This window comes from Mirounga leonina, unplaced genomic scaffold, assembly GCF_011800145.1.
Source record: "Mirounga leonina isolate KUSES-001 unplaced genomic scaffold, KU_Mleo_1.0 Mir_154, whole genome shotgun sequence".
Lineage (NCBI taxonomy): Eukaryota > Metazoa > Chordata > Mammalia > Carnivora > Phocidae > Mirounga > Mirounga leonina.
This window is the reverse complement of record NW_023270389.1, coordinates 47,559,690-47,587,432: the sequence shown is the minus strand read 5'-3', so window position 1 is coordinate 47,587,432 and position 27,743 is coordinate 47,559,690. Positions and strand designations below refer to the sequence as shown.

General features: G+C 38.1%; 1 protein-coding gene across 8 annotated transcripts in view; it reads right to left on the bottom strand.

The window, feature by feature from the left end:
* The window catches only part of ABL2 (ABL proto-oncogene 2, non-receptor tyrosine kinase), a 114,591-nt gene that overhangs the window by 28,352 nt on the left and 58,496 nt on the right, over positions 1 to 27,743 (bottom strand). For 4 of the 8 annotated variants that reach the window (XM_035010695.1, XM_035010699.1, XM_035010697.1 and 1 more), the window contains exon 1: positions 4,470 to 5,544. The exons of the other annotated variants lie outside the window; for them this stretch is intronic. In XM_035010695.1, coding sequence (XP_034866586.1) covers positions 4,470 to 4,587 — 118 coding nt within the window. In that variant the 5' untranslated portion in view covers positions 4,588 to 5,544. Of the gene's footprint in view, positions 1 to 4,469; positions 5,545 to 27,743 lie in introns of those variants that run through there. 8 annotated transcript variants of the gene reach the window in all.

Below are 27,743 nucleotides of genomic sequence, written 5' to 3'. Positions count from 1 at the left end.
TCACATAGTCCTGGCTACATAGGATGTGATCTCATCCCACCCTTCTTTTGACTGGCTCACTTCTCCTCATTTTATAATACTCAGCTCCAACGTACCCTCCCCTAGGAAGCCTCACATCCTCCCTACTACCTGTATACACTTGCTGCATTTGGACCCTCTATCTTTATCTTTACAATATCCTCAACTGATGTTTATTTCCCAAACTTTACAATACACTCCTTAGCATGAGAACTGTACCTTTTTTCTAGCAAGAGTTACATACTATGTGTTCAGTAACTGTTGACTGAATGACCAAATTATACAAAAATATAAGTGATGGGAAACAGTGAGATGTATTTTAATCTTAAAACAGCATTAACCAATGTTTTAAAAATGGCTTCATAATGGTCTACAGAAATTCCTGCAGTAGGTTGGATTGTAATTTTCCTAATAGTTTTAGAGTTCACTTCATCACATTCCTTCCTCCTCTTAAAAGGAATGTATCTTTATAATTTCAGAGCTAATTTTGCTTCCCATTAAGAATATTATGACAGGAGCGCCTGGGTGGCTCAGTCGGTTAAGCGGCTGCCTTCGGCTCAGGTCATGATCCCAGGGTCCTGGGATCGAGCCCCATGTCGGGCTCCTTCCTCAGTGGGGAGCCTGCTTCTCCCTCTCCCTCTGCTTGCCACTCCACCTGCTTGTGCTCTCCCTCTATCTCTATCAAATAAATAAATAAAATTTTTAAAAATATATATATATTATGACAAATCTGAAGGTATGCCCAGATGCCCTGAAAAGTTAATATGAATCAGATGTATTGCTCCTTGTTTAAATGCAGTTACAAGGAATGGAAACAGCTGTATTATGTACTAAGATAACTAATTAGGATTACCAAACAAAACACCATATTCTATGATACATCCTTCAAACAAGTCACATGTACTATGTTTCTCTTTATGCTTGAGAAAGTATCCACTCAGAATTTCCATGGGGCTACAAAATGCCAATCCTTTATTAAAATGAAAAGAACTGCCAAAAAAGTATAGAGAATATTTTCATACTTATTAGATTCTATGCTGAATATCACATGATCCTCACTAATGTTTCTTGCCAATGATGGTGTTAACATTATAATGTTTGATAACATTATAATGTTTGATAACAGTTCAAGTACATGTTCTTCTTTTTGGACAGAAGTCCCCCTTGTTTGAGATTATAAGAGGAACAAAAATCAAGGGTAACAAGAATTCCTGTACTATCAATGATGAAGTTAGAAACAATAATTAAGTATGGGGATTAACATTAGAATAAAAAAAAAAAGTAAAAAAAAAATAAAAAAAATAAAACGGAAAAAAAAAAAAAAAAAAGAAACAATAATTAAGCAGATACTGAAACTAACTCTTAAATCCTAGCAGGCCAAAACCAGCAAATGCCATACAATTATACCTTACTTTGCGAAACCCAATATATAAACACTTAAGGTTTACAAAACTAATAATTTTAGTGAACATCTACTATACGTCATGCTGAGCTTCAGAATATAAAGATTATAAATCACCAATAACACTATTTGGACTTAGAAAAAAACACTCTCCGTTCTTTCCCCAAATCTGCTTCTCCCCCAGAATTTCCCATCTCAGAGGCAATTTCTTCTTATCAGCTGCTCAGGCCAAAAACCTTGAAGTTTGAATACAAACTTCTAGCTATAAGATGAGTAAGTTCTGGGCAACTAACATATAGCACAGTGATTATAATTAATAATACTGTATTATCTACTTGAAAGTTGCTAAGAGAATAGATACTAAATGTTCTCACCACAAAAAAAGAAATAATTATGTGATGTGATACAGGTATTAGCTAATGCTGTGGTGGTAATCACTATGCAATATGCAACTATCAAATTGACACACTGTACACCTTAAACTTACAAAATTAATATGTCAATCAGATCAATAGAACTGGGGGGGAGGGGAACACAAAAGGAAAAACCTTGGAATCACTCAGGACTCCTTTTTTGCATCCAATCCATAAGGAAACCCTCTTGGCACTGCCTTCAAAAACATACCCAGAATCTATCTGCTTCTCACTCCCTCTACTACGACTACTACCCTGTTACCACCATCATCTCTCTCCTGGGTTTTACCACACTCCTGATTTCCACACGTCAAGCCTTGTTCTCTATTCTCAACACTCCAGCCAGTTTTTAAAGCATAAGTCAGATTGTGTTACTCCTCCACGGCAAACTCTGGTTCCCTACCTTAAAGAGCAAAAGCCTTATGAGAGCCTGCGAGGCTCTTCACAGCTTGTCTTGCCCATACCTGCCTATACTCCCTCCCCCAGTTTACCTCATTCTGGACACTGGCCTCCCTGCTATTACTTGAACAAGGCAGGCACCCTTCTGCCTCAGGACTTTTGTACTGGCTATTTCTTCTGTCTAAAAAATTCCTCCCCCAAGACATTCACTTCACTCAAATGTGACCCTCTTGGTACAGCATTCTCTGACTCTCCTATTTTAAATTGGGGCTATTCCTGACAACACTCCCACCTCCCGCCATGTCTCCTTCCCTATGTTCTCTCCATAGCTCTTATTACCACAAACGATATAATTTACATATTATATTTATATATACTATCTAACTCCCCCCAACTAGAATATCAATTTTATGAGGACAAGGATTTTTGCCTGCTTTGTTCACTGATAAATTCCAAGCACTCAGAATAGTGCATGTATATAAGAGTCTCTCAAAAAGCAATGAATCTTGTGTACTCTTATACTCACATGCTGTACCGCTATGAGAGGACAGAACAGAAAACAAAACTCTGGATCAAAAAAGGTTTCAGAGAAGAGAAGGCATTTAAATTAGATGAGCAGGAATTGTGCACTGATGACAGAGTGACAGGCTGTCAACGTGCAAGGACATGTCTACGACATGCGATTCATCTGTATGGAGACAAGCTCCATCAGCTCAAGGGAGGTTTGTTAAAGGCAAGTTCAGCTTCTTAAAAACCACGTTATTTGAAAAAAGGCAAAGAGCACAATTTGATGTAAACTTAAAAAGATGTATATAGGCCAAACAATACTGTACATTTCTCAAATATACAAAATAACAAATACAGGATAAAAGCAATTTTTGAGGCCAAAGTACTAAAAGAACCATGACTTGGAAAACAATCCTTTTTATTCCCCACTCCCTGTCTTCCCATTCCTGCTTCTATGATCTTTTTGGTCAAGTCAACGATCTTATTTCCTTCCTTTCTTCTTTTTTCCCACTCATGCTTTTGTTCTCAGAGAACTAAGGGTCAATTTCCTGTACAATCCGTCTGCACAGGATATCCACTTAAACACCATCCTATCCTCTAGCACCAAACAAAAGGGAAATGTTTCAAAGACAAAAAACAGCATAACATTTTCCTGAGGCCAAGAATGAACATGTATTAAATCATAAAGAATTGAAGAACTAAATGCAGAAGAACAAGCTAAGGAATAAAGGCAAAAAAAAAAAAAAAAGCCTATAGGAAGGGCAAGTAAATGTCACAGTGTTATCCAGTGGGTCTAATCTATGCCACTTTCCTCATCAGCTTAAAACAGACACAGCTGGATGATTCAAATGTACTGTACCCGCACAAATGCAAGTGTGAAGGCTGGGAATGGGTTTTTATGAACAATGTGAAGTGACTACTATATATTCGGTGCCTTAGTGGGTTAGTCTTTCATTAAACGCTGTTACTGAGGTAGATCATGGACTTGAGACAACAGAAGACTTGATTTTCACTTATGTAACACAGGACCCAGGTAACAGAAATATGACTATTAATTAAAGGCAATTTTATTACTTTTCTTCTGATAGACTTGCAAAAGACAATAAAAATAAGGCAAAACATAGAGATAGTTTGTACAAAGTATATTATCAGGATTAAACAAGTTAAAATCCTGAATAAGACTCAGACTCAAATCCAGAGATAACTCCTAAATTTAATGTTTAATTTTATTAAAAAACATTGTCACCAATTAGTCATTCAATAACTTTTATCATTTTAATTAGAAATTTGTCAGGTAAGTAACTGGAGAAATAAATTAAAAATTTTTTCAGTTGAGGCATTCATTTCCAAGCATTTTACAAATCCTTATCTTGCCCAAATTCTACTTTATCTGATTGCTTATTCTCTAAGAAACTACCACTTTTTAATACCTCTTTTAAAAACTATGTAAAGTGGTTGGATAAATCATTCAACAGTTCTCAATACAGCTTAAGTTCTTCATATCAAGCCATATATACCTTAACACCACAAAATATTACCTATTATTCACTTGTTCTTTCTTTCAGTAAGTTCTTCCTGAGATCCTACTATGAAATACCAGAAACAAAGCACATAAAACTTCACTGGCCAACAATGAGGACAGTAACGGAGAGAATTTTTCTGAAATCTCCATTCACGCTTGACTGCTGTGATTATCTACCCTCCCCCAACCTATCACCTCCGAACCATACCTGTCAAGTTGGGTACAGCAGTGTCTGAGGCCTCACTACTACACAGGCAGCAAAGCGACGATGTGTCCTGATCTCTGCCATAACTATTAGGCGGAAGCAGGACTGTTCCAAGGACCATTCCTCTGCCCAGAAGCACAAAAGTTAAACTGTTCTGTGTAGAGAAGTCTTAGAATTCCACTCCCTGACAAGCAATGCCACATGCATGTGGTGTTTACTCATGTACTCAGTGGCCACAGGGAACCAATAGGAGGGTAAGCATTTACAAGTCCCCAAGTGGGTGGAGTAACCTAAAGGAAAACGTCTAGTAATCAGCAAAGACTGAGTCAGAACAGGGTTATTCAGAACAATCTCTGGGAATGTTTTGAAAAAATAAGTAAAATAAAAAGCAACACACGTAAGAGTCACAAATAATAAAGTATGTAGGGATCAGTCAGTACATATTGATGGGATTTTGTTCCTAAATGGATGATGAAGTAAGCCTGTAGAGAAAAGTTTCCTTGGAGAAAACCTGTTTACAATAAAACACCAAATACACTTTTAAAAAGAGGAAACGCCCTAAGGAGACTCATCTTTTGCATCACTTAAATTAGCTCAAGTAACCACAAATCCAAAGTCAAAGAAATAGTTACAATTTGATTCATGAGCACAGAAGCCAGGAAATAACTGCCTTCACTAACATTTTGGCTCTACAGCTTAATACAGTTAAAAATATGGCATAAAAAAAAATACGGCATGATTACGACAACATGGATTGACCTAGAGGGTATTATGCTAAGTGAAATTAGTCAGACTGAGAAAGACAAATACCATATGATTTCCCTTAAATGTGAAATCTAAAAAACAAAACAAACGAATAAACAAACAAAAAGCAAAAACAGACCTATACAGAGAACCGATGGCTGTAGGGGTGATGGGTGGGCAATACAAGTTTCCAGTTATGCAATAAATAAGTCACAGGGATGAAAGGTACAGTGTAGGGAATACAGTCAATGTCACTGTGCTAGCACTGTGTGGTGACAGATAACTACACTTGTGGGGGGCACAGCATAGCATATAAACTTGTTCAATCACTATGTATACACCTGTAACTAATGCAACATTGTGTCAATTAGACTTCAATTTAAAAAATAAAATTTTAGGGGTGCAGCTGGCTCAGCTGCAAGAGCATGTGACTTTTTTTTTTTTTTAAGATTTATTTATCCATTAGAGAGAGAGAGCATGAGCAGGAGGGGCAGAGGGAATCTCAAGCAGACTCCTTGCCAAGCGCAGAGCTGGACACAGGGCTTTATCTCACGACCCTGACTGACATCAAGGTCCCTGAGCTGAAAACAAGAGTCTGACGCTTAACCGACTGCATCACCCAGGTGCCCCAAAAGAGTGTGCAACTCTTGATTTCAGGTGGTGAGTTTGAGCCCACATTGGGTGTAGAGATTACTTAAATAAACTTAAGATTAAAATAAAAATAAATTTTTAAAAATAAATAAAAACATGGTATGACAGTGTTGAAAACTTCTGAATGTTAAAACTTTTAAAAGCAAATCTTTACTAATACATAGGAACAACGTTAAATAAAATGTAAAAATCTGAAGATGAGAGTACCTTATTGAGAATTAAACTAATAAAATCTGCAAATAATACACTAAGTTATTTAGTGGTATTATCTACCAAAATAACACAAGAATGTTTCTAACTGGGCGCCTGGGTGGCTCAGTCAGTTAAGCATCTGCCTTCAGCTCAAGTCATGATCCCAGGATTCTGGGATCAAGTCCCACATCAGGCTCCTTGCTCAGCCAGGAGTCTGCTTCTCCTTCTCCCTCTGCCTCTCGCCCCTGCTCGTGTTCACTCTCTATGTCTCTCTCAAATAAATAAAATCTTAAAAGAAATACTTCTAACTGTCCAGCTAAGAACACTCACTGATCAATATTTAATAAGCACCTACTATTACCAGCCACTGTGCTATGTTTCAGGTCCATAAAGGAAACAGGATAAAATTATAATATACCAGGACTGAAAAAGCCTTCGGTAAAGTTGAAACAAAATTATAACGTAACCTTAGAGAAAAAGAATGCCTCTGACGTAGGTAATTATTAATAGCTTAAAAAAAACAAAGCTCATACTTTCAATGAAATTAACCTTTTATAAAGCCAGTACTGTTAACATCATGGGAAAAGCAAGAGTTAAATGACTAATGGTTACCTCAATTAATGATTCAGTGTTTCAAATACCAGGCTGAATTTCCCCTTCCCTAGATAATCTTTAAAAATATAACGGAAAAGAGCTCCATAATCCATATTCTATACATACCTATATTCCATACCATATAATTTACTAGTCAGTAAATCTGCTCTTCAAATTACCAATTAATAGTTACAAATCAGAAAACTATAAAAATTAAGACACTACAAAAGGATAATATTATAGAAAATAAATATTTTTGTGATTCTATGCTGCTTATAACGATCTAAACCATCTAATAGCTTTTAAACACTTTAAAGAATAAAATGAAAAAGAATGCAGGTAGGGGGTGCCTGGGTGGCTCAGTTGGTTAAGCGACTACCTTCGGCTCAGGTCATGATCCTGGAGTCCCGGGATCACGTCCCGCATCGGCTCCTTGCTCAGCGGAGAGTCTGCTTCTCCCTCTGACCCTCCCCCCTCTCGTGCTCTCTCTCAAATAAAATCTTAAAAGAAAAAAAATGCACGTAAAACTGATCACCGAAAATTGATATGTTTGAAACCTAAGAAGATTGAACTCAACACTATTAGAAAGACACATTTTTTAAATTGTTTTCTGTTTATAAAAGTGACACGTGTTCATTATAGAAAATTTGGAAACTATAAATAAAAAGACAACACATCACCCACTTCTACAGCCCCATTTGTTATATTATTAAAATAACACTGATACCTTTGCATTTAGCCCTTTTAATCTGCATAATGTTTCATTCATTCAGCCAATATTTCTTGAGTGGCTAGTATGTGCAAAAAGCACTTCACTAGGCAGGAAATATGAGGTGCTAGGCAAGAAATAAAGTCCATAAGAGATGAAGATAACGGGTTAGGGAGGAATTTCACTACTTTAAAGAAGGTGAGGGGCGCCTGGGTGGCTCAGTCAGTTAAGGGTCTGCCTTTAGCTCAGGTCATGATTCCCAGGGTCCTGGGATCAAGCCCCTTGTCAGGCTCCCTGCTCTTGCTTCTCCTTCTCCCTCTGCCCCTCTCCCTTTGCCCCTCCCCTGCTCATTCTCTCTCTCTCTCTCAAATAAACAAAAATCAAGAAGAAAGAAAGAAGGAAAAAGAAGATGGTGACACTTAAGCAAACGCCAAAAGCAAAAGAAGAATCTAAGCAGGGATAATGTAGCAAGTGCAAAAATCTGAAAGCAGGAAAGAACTTACTTGCCATGCAGAGGAAAATGCAAAGTGTGGCTGTAACTGAGAAAGTCAGAAGAGAAGCATGAAAAGAAGTTAGTAAGACCATCCTGACAGTCAGACCAAGCCCATAAAAATTTAGGATTCTTTTCCATGTACAATGGAAACCCATGAACAGTTTTAAGGATGGAGATCATATGTTCCAACTCCCATTTTGTAAAAGACCACTCTGGCTACAGGGTGAAAAAAAAATGGATTAGATAAGAAACAAAATTAGAAACAGGGAGATATGTAGCAGTTCAGGAATGGGTTCAGGTTGGCTTCGGAAAGAATGGTGTCATAAAGACAAAAGTTGAAGAACTTAAAAATCCGGTTTACAGATGGAACTGACAGAGCTTGCAGATTACTTGGATATAAAATAAGAAGAGACAGGGTAAAAATAAAGAATGGCTGCCAAGCTGCAGGCTTGAGTGAATGGGCAGACGGCCATGTAGTTCACTCAAAAGCAACAGCAGTATAAATCAAAAGTTCCACTGTAGACAAGTAAATGTGAGGGAGATAATTAAACACCTTGATATATAAATCTGTAGCTCAGAGAAGATCCTGGGCTGCAGACATCAGCATATAGACGGTATCTAAAACCATGCATCTGGATGAGATTACTTAGGGAGACTAGAGTTAGATGAAAGTGCAGGATCATGCTTATTGGAGAACCATGACTGGAATTCTACAGATTTCTCGTCTGAAACCATGGAGGCTAGAAAGAAGTGAAAAAACATTAAGTGCTTAGAGAAAAAACCGTCAACCCAAAATTCTATGTCCACAGAAAATATCCTTCAGAAATGAAAATGAAATAAAGACATCCTCAGTTAAGGGAAGAACTTGTTGTCAGTAGATCTGCTCTAAAAGAATTCAATTTAGACATAATGGAAATTTTGGAACATTAGGAATAAAAGAAATAATGATGGTAAACAACAGACTATTGAGTTCTTAATATATGATAGTTGAAAGCATACAGTGTAACGCCATCTGTAGGGACTTCTCAATGCATGTAGATATAATATATGACAACTATGTAACACAGTGAAAAGAAGAATCTGTAAGAGGGCAAGGTTCCCATATTTCACCTGAGGTGGCAAAATACTGAATCTAAGTAGTGTGAAAAGTTCAATATGTATATTGAAATCCCTACAGCAACCACAGGAAAACCTATACAAAGAAATACAGCCAGGGGCACCTGGGTGGCTCAGTCAGTTAAGCGTCTGACTTTAGCTCGGGTCATGATCCTGGGGTCCTGGGATCGAGCCCCGTATCAGGCTCCCTGCTAGGAGGGGAGTCTGTTTGTCCCTCTCCCCCAGCTCATGCTCTCTCTCTCTCCCTTAAATAAATACAATCTTTAAAAAAAGAAAAAAAAAGAAATATAGCCAGAAACAACAGATAAGTGACTATGAATATTAAAAAGACACGTTAATAATCCAAGAGAAAGCAGGGAAGGGAAAGAGAAGAAATAACAGAAAAATAATATGGTAGACCTAAATCCAAACATATCAATGGTTAACATTAAATGAAAATGACCTAAATATAATTATAAGCTAGTTTGTCATAATAGATATGTATGATCCAACTATAGGCTATCTAAAAGAAACTCACTTCAAATATAACCATAGAAGTAGGTTAAAAATAAAAGGACGAAAACTTATGTCCACAGAAAAACCTGTGTATGAACCTTCATAGCATTATTAATAATAGCCAAAAGTGGAAACAACTGAAATGTCCCATCAATTAATAAGTGGATAAATAAAACAGCTCAGCAATAAAAAGGAAGTACTAAAACATGTTATAACATAGATGAACCTTGAAAACATGCCAAATGAAAGAAGCCAGTCAAAATGAACACATGTTGGTGTGATTCCATTTAGATGAAAGGTCTAGAATTGGTAAATCCGTAGAGACAAAGTAGATTAGTGGTAGCCTAGGGTCGGGATGTGAGGAGGAATATGGAATGATTGCTAATGGCTATGGGGTTTCTTTTTGGGGTGATGAAATATAAGAGTAGACTGTACTGATGGTTGAAGAACTTTAAATACACTAAAACCACTGAATCATACACTTTAAATGGGTGAATTTTATATGTGGATTTAAACATTAGCATTAAAAAACATTATGCTATGTGAAAAAGGCCAGATTTAAAGTCTACATATTGCATGATTCCATTCATATGAAATACTCAAAAGAGCATGTATATAGAGACAGAAAGCAAATTAGTGGTTACCTAACTGGGGTAGGAATGCCAACTGACTATAAAATAGTACAAGGAACCTTTTGGGTGATGGAAATGCTTTAAAACTGGATTGTGGTAAGGGTTACACAACTATGTACATTTTTAAAAAATTATGTATCTTTTAAAACTTAAGTTTTAGGAAATATAAATCATAGCTCAATAAAGCTATTTTTCTTAAAGCACAAAAGGTAAAAAACAAAAAGCAAAATCAGACTTTTGTTCTCTGAAAGATATTGTTAAGAATCAAATGATAAGCCATAGACAGGAGAAAATATCTGCAAGTTATATGTCTGACAAAGGATATAGATCCAGAATATATCAAGAACTCTCAAACTCAACAGTATGAAAACAAACCACTCAATTAAAAAATGGATAAAAATTCTCTTCAACAAAGATAATACAGGAATGACAAATAAGATGCTCAACATCAGCAACCATTAAAGAAATGCAAATTAAAACCACAATGAGATACCATTACACATGTATTAGAGTGACTAACTTAAAGACAGTAAGAATACCAAGTGGTAACTACAGATGCAAGCCAACTGGAACTCTCATAAATTGCTGGGGGAAATGCCAAATGGTACAGCCACTCTAGAAAGCAATCTGGCAATTTCTTGTAAAACATCACTTATATGACCCAGCAATACCACTCCTAAGTATTTGTCCCGGAGAAATGAAAACTTACATTCAAACAAAAACCTATATATAAATACTTATGGCAGCTCTATTCCTAACCACCCCAAACTGGAAATAATCTACATGTCCTTTAATGGATGGATGAACAAACTGTAATACGTCCATACAATGGAATACCACTCAGCAATAAAAAAGGAATGAACTACCGATACACACAACAACCAGAATGGATCTCAAAGGCATTATGCCGACCTTCCCAAAGACGCTGGTATTGAAAGCATACATTCTGGGGCGCCTGGGTGGCTCAGTCATTAAGCGTCTGCCTTTGGCTCAGGTCATGGTCCCAGGGTCCCAGGATCAAGCCCTGCATCGGGCTCCCTGCTCGGCAGGAAGCCTGTTTCTCCCTCTCCTACTCCCCCTGCTTGTGTTCTCTCTCTCACTGTGCCTCTCTCTGTCAAATAAATAAATAAATAAAACTTAAAAAAAAAAAGAAAGAAAGCATACATTCTCCAAAAGACAAAACCACCGTGGTTGCCAGGGGTCAGGAGTAGGGAAAGTGTAACTACAAAGTGAGCCAATGGACATCTGGGGAAAATGATATGGCTATTCTGTTTCCGGAGAGTGGTGGTGGTTATACATATCTATGCATGGGCTAAAATTCACAGAACTTTACATGCCCCAAAAGAGTTGATTTTACTACATGCTAGTTAAAAAAATTTTTTTGAAGTTCAGGATCCAGTACTAAGCCCTAAAGAACAGCCACATTTAGAGAGCAAACAGAAAGAGAAGTCAGCAAAGGAGACTAAGAACAGTCAGCAAGGAAGGAAGAGAAAACACCAAAGGCTGAAAAGGGGGACTGTATGCGGAAGGAGGGAAGGATCAACAGGGTTAACTACCGCTGACATGTTAATAAATGAGTACATAAAAGTATTCATTGCTTTTATAAGCTATATATCAAAAATTTCCCCATATTCTTATAAATCTTCAAAAGTCGTCTTCTTTTTTTTTAAATTTTTTTTATTTTTTATTCTTATGTTAATCCCCATACATTACATCATTAGTTTTAGATGAAGTGTTCCATGATTCATTGTTTGTGCACAACACCCAGTGCTCCATGCAGAACGTGCCCTCCTCAATACCCACCACCAGGCTAACCCATCCTCCCACCCCCCTCCCCTCTAGAGCCCTGTTTGTTTTTCAGAGTCCATCGTCTCTCATGGTTCGTCTACCCCTCCGATTTCCCCCGCTTCATTCTTCCCCTCCCGCTACCTTCTTCTTCTTTTTTTTTTTTCTTAACATATATTGCATTATTTGTTTCAGAGGTACAGATCTGAGATTCAACAGTCTTGCACAATTCACAGCGCTTACCAGAGCACATACCCTCCTCAGTGTCTCTCACCCAGTCACCCCATCCCTCCCACCCCACCCCCCACTCCAACAACCCTCAGTTTGATTCCTGCGATTAAGAATTCCTCATATCAGTGAGATCATATGATACATGTCTTTCTAAAAGTCTTCTTTTTAATGGTTATATATATTTCATCTTGCAGAGGTACCACAATTTCCAATAACACTTACATGTACCTAGTTACAAGTCACCTAATAATACCTATATGCACTTCATACCCCCAATTTTTCTCTGATTAACATGACCTCATTAGAACAAATTTTCTAGTCAAAGGAAATTTCAACACTGAGTGGATACATATTTCCAAACCACTTTCCAAAAAGTTTTACCATTTTACACTCACAACGGTGTATAAATCTTCATTTCACCAAGGTGTTTATATATCTTTTTTTTTATTTTATTTTATTTATTTATTTTTTAAAGATTTTATTTATTTATTTGAGAGAGAGAGAATGAGAGAGAGCACATGAGAGGGGGTAGGGTCAGAGGGAGAAGCAGACTCCCCGCCGAGCAGGGAGCCCGATGTGGGACTCGATCCCGGGACTCCAGGATCATGACCTGAGCCAAAGGCAGTGGCTTAACCAACTGAGCCACCCAGGCGCCCTATTTTATTTTTTTTTATAAAAGATTTTATTTATTTATTTGACAGAGAGACACAGCGAGAGAGGAAACAAGCAGGGGGAGTGGGAGAGGGAGAAGCAGGCTTCCCGCGGAGCAGAGAGCCCAATGCGGGGCTCGATCCCAGGACCCTGGGACCATGACCTGAGCCGAAGGCAGACGCTTAACGACTGAGCCACCCAGGCGCCCCTCTTTTTTTTTATTTTAAAGGCAAACAGTAACTTGTTAAATTCACAATTCACTTCCCATTTCTTTTGCTAACTACACAGCAACTTATTCCTTATTTCTCATTTCTCATTTCTTTTGCTGTTTATGTTTCCTATTCTGCAAGTTGTTAGAGGCACAAGCAGTAAATCAAAATAAACAAATGGGAAATATACAAAATATAACTTCTAGTAGCACTCTTACCTCTAGAAATGACGAAGAAAAAATTCTGATTCTTCCCTATGTAGGCCCTCAATTTCAAACACCTCACAATTGGAGCTATCATTTTTATAACAGCATGTATTCTTCGAATGGATAGCCACACCAGATGAACTATCCCCCAACAGCCCACCTATCCCTTTTCCTATCAGCATCAGACAGACAGCAGTACAGAGTCCAGTGCACAGACAGGTACTTCTAAGACAGGGGTCTTTCAAGTAGTATTTTGGGATGGAATGGTAGACCTTAAAACATGTTCAATTCCATTATTATTGAGATGAAGAAAACAAAGCTAGTGTCAGAACCAGATGATCTCTAGGGTGGCAGCTGCCACAGACCTGCCTGCTATTAACCCTCGCCCCTCAGCCTCCCAACACAGCAGCTGACTAGAATTCTAAGAAAGCACAGCACCAATTCCATGTCATGCCACTTCACTCTTAGTTTTCATCTCCTTACCTTTCCTTTTATGAACTCAAGGCTTTAGGAACAAAAATTGGCTTCTCATTACAAAAACCAATCCCTAATGTTTTTTTGTATGTTTTTCTTAATCCAAGAGCTCAGGCCCTCTATTAAGTAGCCCTGGGCTCTGCCATTCAAAAAGTGAGGTGTCAACTTGGTTATTTACAATATCTGAGCATAAAATCTTCATTCATAAAACAGGAAGAAAATGGTTAAGTACTTTTACGGAGTCCTTAAGTGAGATTAAACACATATAAAGTGCTTAGGGGAAAACCTGATACCATAACTTAAAACTTTAGTTCGTTCTGTAGTCTAAAAGGGGTGCGTTCCTGCCTGGAAAAGACATCTATTAAAAGATAAGAATAAATGTGTTGGGTTTGAGTTAGATGATCTGTATAGCTAATAAGAAGTCAAAGGTACAGAAAAAAAGCAACTCTAAACTTTTGCAAAAGTAACCCTCTTAAGGTCAGTTAGTAATAGTATAGATGATCTCCCTAGCTCCCATATACTCTCAGTTTTGAGTATATCACAAAAAGTCACAAAAACCAAAACGCTATTTTAGAGGTACAGGTCTGTGATTCATCAGTAGACCGGTACCTCTGAAACAAATAATATATGTTAAAAAAAGAAGAAGAAGAAGATAGTAGGAAGGGAAAAATGAAGGGGGGGGAAATCTGAGGGGGAGACAAACCATGAGAGACTATGGACTCTGAGAAACAAACTGAGGGTTCTAGAGGGGAGGGGGGTGGGAGGATGGGTTAGCCTGTGATGGGTATTAAAGAGTGCACGTATTGAATGGAGCACTGGGTGTTATACACAAACAATGAATCATGGAACACTACATCAAAAACTAATGATGTAATGTATGGTGATTAACATAATACAATTTAAAAAAAATAAAAAGGTAAGAGCAAATAAAAGTAAACAAAACAAAACAAAACCGCTATTTTAATCAGGACCATGCTTACCCTCCAGAATTTGTGTATTCAAATTCTGTATTATCGGGACACCTGGGTGGCTCAATCGGTTAAACATCTGCCTTTGGCTCAGGTCATGATCCCAGGGTCCTGGGATCCAGTCCCGCATTGGGCTCCCTGCTCAGCGGGGAGTCTGCTTCTCCTTCTCCCTCTGCCCCTCCACCCCACTCACGCTTTCACTCACTCTGTCTCAAATAAATAAATAAAATCTTAAAAAAAAAAATTCTGCGGGGCGCCTGGGTGGCTCAGTCAGTTAGGCGTCTGCCTTCAGCTCAGGTCATGATCCCAGGGTCCTGGGATTGAGTCCCGCATCAGGCTCCCTGCTCAGCCGGGAGCCTGCTTCTCCCTCTCCCTCTGCCCCCCACCCCCGCTTGTGATCTCTTTCTGTGTCAAATAAATAAATAAAATCTTAAAAAAAAAAAATTCTGTATTATCTTTCAAAGTGTAGCTCAAGTTCCTAGATTCTCCCTGAACCTGACCTCTCTGACCATTTCTGATTAAATAATCTCTGCCTTTGCCTAGAACAGCAACTGTCATACTATATTGGGACATCGTCTATAGTGTATTTGCTATTATTTATTACTTCCTTTTTTAAGTGTCTTTTTTTCTCCAGTAAGATTAAGTTTCTACAGGTACAGAACCATTGTGTTTCTCTGTCCAATGAAACCCAGCAAAGTGTTTTACTAATAAATAATGACTGGTAAAAGGATGAACTCATTTAAAAAATTCAGTTCCAAAAATAAATAAAACCTATTAACAGCATCTTTTCCCTTTCTCTACACTAGCGTTTCTCAAACTTTTTCATTACCACTAGTCTAAGGGCTAAAATTACATTTAACTAAATAATGTAACTTAATTCAATTTCTCCCTAACAAGAGAAAGTAAAAACTAAAAGGATAAGATTTTGTAGGGTAGCACTGAGCTTTGGAGGGTCAGAAACCACTGTAAATACCTAAGTTATTATCACCCCTGTTGAGAATGCATGCTCTATACTTAATCAAATCCTCCAAACACTTGAAGGTCCAAATATGACTCATTTGTTCTTGTTAGAGTAGGAGCTTTCTCTAATTACAAAACCAAAGATGTCAACATACTTTGGACTCAAAAGTTTTCTGTTACAGAGAAAGGAAGAGCACATTTTTCTAAGCAGGGAGTAAGATCATAAACACACACACACACACCATAAACAAAGGCAGAGAAGAAAAAGCATTGAGTATTGTTAAGTTTTACAAGACCAGACCAAGACATGTGGGAACCTGGGTAGGCTAATAATTAATACATCTTCAAAACAACACTCCTTAAATATGTGTTCAACATTTACTCAGCAAGAAGCCTGAAGTTTGCGCTAAGGGAGAAGGGAAAACAGAAACGAAGACGTAGTCCTGAATAATTCATCTCTGGCCCTAAACTCAGGAGTCCTGACTCAGCAAAAGACCCTGCAGCTAACCAGAATTACCCACCTCAGCAGGCACTTTCCCATGCCCTTTGGTGGTCTCAGGCTCTAGCCCAAACAGCTTATGAAATATTCCCCAACACCACAGATAATATTCTTTACGAGAGGATTTTTAGAAAACAACTTCTTCTCCCTGTTACACTTCCAGTGAACCTTTAGAAATCAACACTCTGGAGAGGAGCCCAGCTGGCCCATTCCTTAATCCAGCTCAGTGATTTTGCTGCATGAGAAATTTGGCCTGATTAGAAGAGAAGCCTGGAAATGTATGCGTGTCTTAGTCAAGTAATGTGAGATATTTGTGGGCCAAATGACAGACAACCTTAACATCCAGAAAAAAGAATTCACACTATATTGGGATATAACAGGTAATCATTGTAGATTTGTTAGAAGTAGTAACACATTGATTGTGCTATTTAGAGAAGACTGCTCTAGGACACCTGGGTGGTTCAGTCAGTTAAGTTCTGATTCTTGATCTCAGGGTCGTGAGTTCAAGCCCTACACTGGACTCCATGCTGGGCATGAAGCCTACTTGGGGGGCGGGGGAGGAAAATTTGGGGCACCTAGGTGGCTCAGTCAGTTAAGTGTCCAACTCTTGGTTTCAGCTCAGGTCATGATCTCATGGGATTGAACCCGGTGTCAGGCTCCGGGCTCAGTGTGGCGTCTGCCTGAAGATTTTCTCTTTCTGCCCCTTCCCGCACATGCGTGCTATCTGTCTGTCTCTCCCTCTCTCTCTTAAATAAATAAATAAATAAATAAATAAATCTTTTTAAAAAAATAAAGAAGACTGGTCTATAATGCTCCTGATGGACCCCCTGCATTTACAGAAACTAACAAAGTTTGCTGCAGAAAACTAAGCAAGGGTAATGAGGGCCTGTTCATGGAATAGACAATGACAAATTCAAGAACTCTTTTGTAGAAGGGAGCTGATAATTATCTAGTAATAGAGGATATAGGAAAGGAAACTAATAAATCTAACTCTGGTTTGGAGCGAAATGAATATAAAGTAACATCCAGATTTGAAAGCCAGAGTTATAAGACTAGAGTGTAAATGAGGTATATCCACTGAGGACATTACTTTAGGAGTTGTCAACATGGTTCAACATTTTATACAAAAGGCAAAGGAAAGTAGTAGTATTCCATCAAGACATTTTTTATCAACTAAAAAAGTGGCAATAATCACAAGGTTTTGTATTCAGTTGCCAAAATACTCTTTAATCCAAAATCATTTATTTCTGGATTGTACCAGATAACAAAAACTTATATCTTCATTTCTCTTTCCTTCTTCCATGCATCCTCCCTAGGTGAAATCATTCATATCCATTACTATTAATCATGAACTCTAGGCTATTAGCTCCTGTATTAGTTTCCTACGGTTGCTATTAACAAATCACCAAATTGTTTGACTTAAAACAACAGAAATGCATTCTCTCATAATTCTGGAGGCCAGAAGTCAGAAACCGGTATCACTGGGACAAAATGGTATTGACAAAGCCTCGGTCCCCTTTAGAGGCTCTAGGGGAGAATCCATCATTTGCCTCTTCTAGTTTCCAGTTGCTACCAGCATCCCTTGGTTTGTGGCTACATCACTCCAATCTTCAAGATTAGCATCTTCAGATCTCTCTGCTCCAGCTTCATATCTTCTCCTCTGTTTGTGAAGTCTCCCTCTGTCTCCCTCTTATAGGGATACTGACTGCATTTACGGCTCGCTTAGATAACACAAGATAATCTCTCCATCTATAAGGACATCCCCCCTCCCCACTTTTTTGCCATGTAACATTTACAGGTTCCAGGGATTAGGGCATGGATAGGTTTTGAGGGGGCACTTTTCAGCCTACCATAGCTCCCAAATCCCACCAACCCCAAATCATTCTCCTGGCCAGCTGACTCCTATAGCCTATGGGTAAGTATACTTAGACATCCTAAAAGAACCAAAAACCCATTTTGTTCCTACTTCTGTTTTCATTTCTTTTTCAGTTTAGCATGTGTGCATGCATGTGTGTTCTTATTGTTGTTAATGGCATACCCATTCACCCAGGTATCTAATCCAGAAACTTCATTATCATTCTAGAATCCTCTTTCTTCCCTAATTCCCTCTAACACTATTATCCTACAGATTCCAGCTCCTAAATCTCTCTCAAATCCCTTACCACTGTCCACATTTATGCCCTCTTTATTTCCTTGCCTGAGCTGCTACAAATTCATCCACCTGATCTTCTGCTCCAATCTAATATCCACATTGCCTCTAAAATGGTGTTTTGAAAGGGCAAGACCATCTAGAGTTATGTTCCTACTTAAAACCTTTAAGGGTTTGGGGGACTCTGGGGGAGGGGGAGCCGCGCAGTCGGCTGAGCATCTGACTCTTGGTTTCAGCTCAGGTGGTGATCTCAAGAGTCCTAGGATTGAGCCCCGTGTCAGGCTCCACAGCGGAGTCTACTCGGGTTTCTTTCTCTCCTCCTCTGCCCCTCTTCACCCACGCTCATGTGTGTGCGCTCTCTCGCCAATAAATAAATCTTAAAAAAAACAAAAAACAAAAAAAACACCTTTAAGGGTTTGGGCTCTCTACTGAAGAGTTAAATTCCAAATATCTCAGCATGTGAGAAAGATCTGCCATGATCTGGCACTTAGCCTCTCCTGCCTCTCCTCACCAGTCTTATATCTTCTGTTCAACCACTTACAAACTCTACCAACAGTTCTCTGAACATGTCAATCTGTTCAATCTTTGTTGTTGCTAATTCTCTCCTCCTAAAATCTTCCTTTCCAGTTACCTAGTGAACTCATTTAACACAATTCATATTTCTTCTGTTCAATGTTCTCAAAAGTATTTTCCCTCTCCCCTAAAATAAAGTTTATAACTCTACACTGCATCACAATCACATCAATTTTTGTTATTAGTAGTTATTTGTGGGGAGGAAATATTGCACAATACAGAAAAATACAAAGTACTATTATTTGCAATCTACGACTCCAGCCTCACCCCATGTAAGGGCAGGGATTATGTCTTATCCATATCTATTTTCCTAGAACATGTATTCAATAAATATTTGTTGACACATTTTTTCTTAATTACAGAAACAATACTTCTCCATTTTTTAGAAACTAAAAGACACAGTAATGAAGACAATTAAAAGCAGTCATGATCCCATCACCCAGAAATAATTACTGATAATGTTCATATATTTTAATCCAGCCTTTTCCTTATCTTGTTCCTAAAGATGTTCCCTAATATATAGTCTTACAGCAATTTTAGCCTTAAGGCTAAAATTAAAACATAACCTACCAATTCCTGTAACTTAAGATTTGGAAACTTGGCAATAGAAGGAATTTAGTCCATAGATTTGTTTGGGATATGTGCAAATTTGATTTATTTCATTTAGATTTCTGTTCTAGATATTCAGATCCCTAAGATCCTAGATCTGTAGAAGTGATATGGTTTTAAGGAATTTCATAGCAAACTTCATCACTAGGTAGGTAGTTTTTATACATTTATAAAACAAACAACTTTTATTTTCAAGGATGAACAAAATTTAAAATAAAACACAAGATGTGATCCATTCCTGAAGAGTTTACCCATTTTGTGGCCAAAATACCAACTGCCCAAAAGTATAAACAGTCCTTACATGTTGTCAAAATCAAACTACAAAGTTTTCAAAGTGTTCAGAGATTTATTCTAAGGAGCTTAGAATTTTATTTTTAAATGGCATGCTTAATTATGTACTGGTCTTTATGAAAGAGAAGTTGAAGGCTCCTCTCTCCCTTCCCAGATCTTCATTTCCTCACAAAGTTGAATCAGAAGCTTGGCTTTCAACACAACCCTCAAGGTAATGGAGGACTTGTTGTAAATTTATTATATTCAAGACACTGAGTAAGCCGCATTTTCCCCATCTCTTGTGTTTTCCTCTTTTTCTTATTAAAAGGTATAGTTTTTTCATGCAGCTAGAGGTAAGACCTATAATTTGATCCTACCTAATTGTATTTCTTCATTGGGGTCCAAAGCCAAAACTCCTGCTAACAAAGTGTTATCCTGCCTTGCTTAGTTCCACATGCAGATGTCATTCTTGAAAGAGGATCCTGTATGAAGGGAGTAATATAATGTGGGACTTAGGAATTCCTGTGTTCTAAGAGCACCTCTTAGAACATCTACCTAACAGCACCCACTTCTCATTATTATCATTTACCCTCTGTTTGAAGGTATAGTTGTCTTTTTTTTTTTTAAGATTTTTTATTTATTCTTTTGAGACAGAGAGATACAGAGAGAGGGAGAGCATGAGCAGGGGGAGAGGAGAGGGATAAGGAGAGGCAGGCTTCCTGCTGAGCCAGGAGCCCGACGTGGGGCTTGATCCCAGGACCCTGGGATCATGACCTGAGCCGAAGGCAGACGCTTAACCATCTGAGCCACACAGGCGCCCCAAAGGTATAATTGTCTTGAGATAATATTAGGATATGCATTTGGGAAAGAGTCACCTAGCCACAGTCAGATCAGACTCTTTAAACAGATAAACGTTTGCATTTAACAATATGATCACTAATTTTCCTCTGTATTAATCACTGTATCTTGCACATAGTAGGCCCTCAAAGATTTTTAAATTAATGTTCACAAATTTCTACCAGCATGAAATTTTCATGCAAACTAAAAATGACTCAAAGTAATTCTAGCCCTCTACAGTAGGACTGTGACAGTTACCATTTATGGAGCACATACATAGAAGGCACTTTACACACTTTAATTGATGTATTATAATTTATAATACCATTACATACAGTAGCTCTGAAAGATAGGCTTTATCACCACCAACACACAAATGCTCAGAAATGTTAGGTAACTTATTCAAGTTCCAAGAGTTGGTGAAGCCAGTATACAAAACCCTCACTCTTGTCTAATTCCAAAGCCCATGCTCCTTTCACAATTTCAGGATACCTCTCTCTTTCAATAGAGAGTGATACTAAAACCGGAAAAAGTCCTTTTACCTTCTAGAGAAGAATTTCAGAACAGCCAGACTCCCCAAGTGAAATGACTGATTCCTCTGTCCATCTGTAAGAATGACATTTAAGAATCAAACGTGAGGGGCGCCTGGGTGGCTCAGTCATTAGGCGTCTGCCTTTGGTTCAGGTCATGATCCCAGGGTCCTGGGATCGAGCCCCGCATCAGGCTCCCTGCTCGGCGGGAGGCCTGCTTCTCCCTCTCCCACTCCCCCTGCTTGTGTTCCTGCTCTCACTCTATGTCAAATAAATAAATAAAATCTTTAAAAAAAAAAAAAAAAGAATCAAATCTGAGAGACTAATTAGAATGATAAACATGTGCTTACCAACTAGTCCATTCCATCACAGAAAACTGAAAATCTCTGCCATTTATTCCCGGCAGAATAATCACAAATTTTTCCAGAATTAATGCACGATGACTCAGGGAAGAGTTCTAAATATTTGTATGGGTCATGCCAGAATCCAGAATGCATGCAAAAATATAACCTCTTCTCTAATTAACTGGACAACTTTCATCTCTTCTTTGAACAATCTTATTTAGACCAAAATGGAACAGATGGTATCTTTTCTTTTGATTTGTCCTCGAAGAAAGGAAGAGCTGAACAAAAGTCTTCCCTTAATGTATGGCTCATCTCACAAACATCACAACCAAAAAGTAATGTATATGTGGGTATTCATTAGGAAATAATTCTTATTGTTCTTAAGGTCCTCTAACCTTATCTTTTAGGACACCTGTCACTGCGCTGCAGATAACTTAGTAACATAACAATCCTTTCAAGTAATGCTCAAAAAAAAAAAAAAATCAAAAAAGCTGCTTTTTCCTGTTTCAGATCCATGGAGCTAGTTTTCTAATTATCTTTGAAGAGGCATGTCTATGTGCATATACTACACTCCCTATACCTGGTTGGGTCCTGGCTGCAAGCTTTTTCCTGCTGAACTCAGATATTTCCCATGGCATTAACTAAGAGAAACAAAGACCTTATTCATGACCCTTATTTCAGCAGCTACTAGCTGTCCAAAGCAATAGAATCCTCCCTGCAGCATGAGTGTTAGAGGTAAGAAGGAAAAAAATCAAAGTTCAAATTACAAAATTCTTTTGGGTTTAGTGCTCATATTAATATATACATTTTGTTCAAATAATCTATAAAAATCATGCTCAGGATTCAATCCCTATGATTTCACTGCAAAACTCTGTATCTCCAGCTTAAAACAAGACTATCATTGAAATTACAAAATTATTGAAAAATTTTAATGATATACCTTTGTTAATAAAGCTATTAAAGTTATTTTTATTTGGACATCTGTCAGGATCAAACTGTGAGTCCCTAGTATGCTAAGTACTACATGAATACTATGTATTCACATGACTGTGTACTATAACTCACAGTAAAGTTGACTATTATCACTGGCTTAATTTATGATGCAAGCTAGAAAACCCCAGGGCAGCAGAAAAGTATGCATTAACACTACTACAACTACCAATAATGTCTTCCCAGATCACTAGTCCAAATATCAGGTGAGAGCCACAGAGCATTTAAAAAAGAAAATGAATACTTTAGAGGTATCTAAAGATAAAAATACAGAATCCTTAAGAGCATGAGCCAGGGAAGTTTCTTCACCAAGACAGATGGGCCCAGGTCAAGAAAGGAGTGGCTTTGTGTATTTCAACTATCCCAAAGGTACAACTAATTTCAATTTTCCTTTTCACTTTTGCTAGATTTCCACTGATTCTATCCTGATGACAGAAGGATAAAATATTGTGCTCAGTAACATCTGTAGGACAGACGAAGAAAGAACATAAATCAGACATCAAAATTCCTCCTAGATGGTGGGCAAGATTGTGAGGAAAAGGAATAAGGGGCAGAAAATAATAAGAGGCAGGGGGGAAAAAAAGCAATGTTATACTAACCCCATAGGAACAAAACTTGAAGTTTGGACCTTTTTTTAGATTTATTTATTTATTTGAGAGAGAGAGAGCATGCAAGCCCAAGTAGGGGGAGCGGCAGGCAGAAGGAGAAGCAGGCTCCCCACTGAGCAGGGAGCCTGACATGGGGCTCCATCCCAGGACTCTGGGATCATGACCTGAGCCGAAGTCAGATGCTTAACTGACTGAGCCACCCAGGCACTCAAAGTCTGGACTTTTGAGCACCATACCATCTAGTAGAGAATAGAAGACAGAGAAAGAAAATTAAAATCTAACTGTTGCTGAGTACTTGCTTATATAAGCCAGGGAATTTACCTATATTATCACTAATTCTCATCTTAACACTGATATAAAGAGACTATTATCCCGTTTCTCAGATGAACAGCCATGTGCTATAATGCAGGGAGACAATTTTGTGAAATTTTTAAGATTTTTTATTTATTTATTGAGTGTGTGCACAAGTGGGGGGACAGGCAAAGGGAGAGGGAGAGAGAGTCTCAAGCAAAGCTTGATCTCACGATCCTGAGATCATGATCTGAGCCAAAATCAAGAGTCGGGGAAAAAAAGGGGGGGGGGAGGGCAGTCAGACGCTTAACCAACTGAGCCACCCAGATGCCCCTAAAGAGACAATTTCGGAGTAAGTTTTGAAATTCTGCCTCTAGCACTTATGAGCCTTGAAACTATGAGTAATTAATAAATAAAAATAAAGCCATCCTATTATCAGCAAGGCACAACAGAACCATAATAGTCTTGCAAAAGCATATGTGCCTTATTAAATATTCTCCTATGCCAAAGATAACTTGCCCTCAGCTGCCAAAGCCAGAATGTTTTTTTGTTTTGTTTTGTTTTTTTAAAGATTTTATTTATTTATTTGAGACAGAGAGAATGAGAGAGAGAGAGAGCACATGAGAGGGGGGAGGGGCAGAGGCAGAAGCAGGCTCCCTGCCGAGCAGGGAGCCCGATGCAGGACTCGATCCAGGGACTCCAGGATCATGACCTGAGCCGAAGGCAGTCGCTTAACCAACTGAGCCACCCAGGCGCCCCACAGCCAGAATGTTTTAAAGGTCCCCGTAATTGCCTGATTAATTTGGCTTTCTGTACTTATGTAGTGAAATTGACCTCTGACCTATGGCTAGAAATGGGTGAGTAAAATAAGGCCTCTTCCATGATGGGGGCAAAGAGGGTAGAGAAGGACTTCAAGAAACGATAAAGCCAGACAAAGATATCACAAGAAAACAAACAAAAAAGAACAGACCAATATCCCTTACAAACATAGATGCAAAAATCCTCAATAAATTACTAGGCAAACCAAATCCAGGAGTATATTAAAAGGACTATTCACCGTACCATGTGGGATATATCCCAGGAATGCAAGGTTGGTTAAACACACAAAAATCAATGTAATACACCAAGTTAATAAAATAAAGGGGGAAAAGCATATGATTATCTCAATATAACTCCTTGTTATGTGAAAAAAAAAATTTAAAGCATGCATTAAATGCTTGATTTAAATATGTAATTTCTGGGGTTTTCTTTTTAATTTGTTTAAAAGTTATGCTTTGCAGAACTCTTCCTAGTTGTGTTTAACAAAAATATATAATAATATCATCTCTCAATTATTGAGTGTCTAACACATGTGAAGTGTTAGGTACATGAAATTTGATTTAATTACAACCACCCTGCAAGGCAGCTGTTATAGGAGTATGAACAGGCAGAACACAGGTAAGAACATAAACTCTGGAGCCAGATTCCCTGGGTCTGAATCCCAATTCTACCACTTACTAACGGTGTGACCTTCATTAAGTTAACATATCTGTGCCTCAGTTTCTTCAATCAAATAGAGTGTAATAGTAGTACTCCTCTAGAAATGAGTTAAGAATTAAATGTTGATTGTATGTAAAGACCATAAAACAGTGTCTGATATGAAGAGCTGTATAAAATGTTATTTAGCTGATGAAGACAAAAAGGCTAAGTAGAAGGAATGTACATCAAGCCCTACCTTCAAACCTTAACAATGAAATTTGTCTTTTCTAACTAACAGACTGCATGGGATGCCTGGATGAAAGCTGGTTTCAATTTAATGCAGATAATATGCACACTCTACGTACAGATAGTCTTTAATCTGGAATCCTTAGAACTTGATGTCCAAGATCAATTAATTTTCTAGTTCACAGAGAGTGTCTATGCTAACCCCTTCCTTTTTCACAAGGTAATGCATGGTAAAATTTAGTCACAGAGTACATGAAGATTATCACATCTTGCTGGTGAAGGAGTGGTCAGTAGTCCTAGAAAAGACTGTGGCTCAAATATACTGATGGTTGTTTCATAAATTATCAGTAACAGATGTTTATAATGGAATTTCTGGCTCAGGTGATATCTTGATTTTTCTGACCATAAATTTAAGAGATTACTCTGTTTTAGAAAGAACTAGAAAATACAGTGTGAACTGTGCCTATCCCTTCAAAATTTGCTGTTTCTGGTTGTTTTTGTAAGGGATTATCATTACCTTGCAGCCTTCCTGAAAATCTGATTAAAAGCTGTAAGTAGATACACTTTTTTATACTTGGCTAACATAGAATAACATGGAATTATATTAATCTCTCAAATAACCTGGATTGATGTAATGTGTTTAAATGCAGGCTTCTCTGAAGTTGCTTGTATTGATACAAAATCATTTCTTATATAAGTACTCTACCTTCTGCACTGCTCCTATATATCAAAACAATTCTTAAACAAAATGAGGCTTTGAAAAATGTATCAGTATATATCTAAATATCATATTAGTATGTATCTAATTGGTACATATCTGATTATCAAATTCTCCTAATAATCCTATCAGGTAAAGAACTTAACCAAGATTATACAGATTTGCTCCAATTTCCTTCATCTTCCCTATATGTTATATTTTATGATAAAAATTCATCTTTGAAAGATAATACTGAGACACAGGTCTTTTTAAAATACTTAGATATGGGGCACTTTAGTGGCTCAGTCGGTTAAGTGTCCAACTCTTAATTTTGGCTCCGGTCATGATCTCAGGGCCGGGTGGGGTTCCATGCCCACCTTAGAGCATGAATTCTCTCTCTCCCTCTCCCCACCTCCGCACTTCCTCTCTCTCAAAAAAATTAAAATTAAAAAATAAAGTACTTAAATATATTCTTTTTTTTTAAAGATTGTATTTATTTATTTGAGAGAGAGAGAGAGAAAGCATGAGCCAGGGGGAGGGGCAGAGGGAGAGGGAGAAGCAGACTTCCCACTGAGCAGGGAGCCCAAGGCAGGGCTAGATCCCAGGGCCCCGGGATCACGACCTGAGCCGAACACAGATGCCCAGCTGACTGAGCCACCCAGGCGCCCCTTAAATATATTCTTAATAGAAAATATTATGTACCTTATATGACAATTTACAGTTTTTTTCAATGTAATCATTTAATCCAGGGTTTCTCAACCATGACAGCACTGACATTTGGGCCAGATAGTTCTTTGTTTTGTAAAATGTTTAGCAGCATCCTTGGCCTCTACCCACTAAACATCAGTAGCCCACTATCACCACTTGTGACAACCAAAAATGTCTCCAAAGGTTATCTAAAGTCTCTTGGAGGGCAAGTTGAGAACTACTGATTTTATCTTTACAACAATCCTATGATATACAAAGCTTTGACAAAAGTAATAACTGAGTGGTATACAAACCCAAGTTTTCAGACTCTGAATCCAGGGCTCCCTCCTCTACAACACACCTTCTTCCCCTTATATGCCCACAACTCATAAGCCACAGTAAAGAAAACATGTGATAGTGTGACATTCCATACAAACATGTGCAAGTGAAATAAACTCATAAAACACTTTTTACTACAGGTGATGCACTCATGGTCTCTTTCCCTTCCCTCTCTACCTTCTCAACTGCTGGTGGCTTCCCACTGAATTGATTTCACAACCTGCAATTGGAAAACTACTATCCCAGGCAATAAAATGAGCCAATCTGTTGTATTAGTGTTCTAATTGTTTCAACAAGATTTTCAACATTAAGAGATAATACAATAAGGTGCTCTAGTTAATCCAAGTCACACCTAGATGATCTGAATCTTCTCTTCTCAGATTTTGTTGCTCTGCCAACAAAACCCCAAACTGAATGATACCCTAGAGTGAGTTCTGCAACTTTTTTTTTTTTTTAAAGATTTTATTTATTTATTTGACACAGAGAGAGAGACAGCGAGAGAGGGAACACAAGCAGGGGGCGTGGGAGAGGGAGAAGCAGGCTTCCCGCGGAGCAGGGAGCCTGATGTGGGGCTCGATCCCAGGACCCTGGGATCATGACCTGAGCCGAAGGCAGATGCTTAACAACTGAGCCACCCAGGCACCCCTAAGTTCTGCAACTTAAGCATACACAAGAATCACCTGAAGGACCTGTTGGAAAACGCAGATTATAGGGCATCATTCTGAGTTTCTGACTTGGTTGGCCTAGGGTGGGACCTGAGAATATGCATTTCCAATCTCACCCAGAACTGATATTGAGGCTAATGGTCTATGAATCAAACTTTCAAACCATTGCCCAGAACTTTCTTAGAAATGGGGATAAGGAGATGGATGAAATAGATGAAGGGGATTAAGAGTACACTTATTGTGATGAGCACTAAGTAATGTACAGAACTGTTGAAATCACTAGGTTGTACACCTGAAACTAAAATTATACTAGAATTAAAAAAAAAAAAAGAAATGGGGACAAAGAGTCATAAACAGAGAATATTTTAAAAAGAG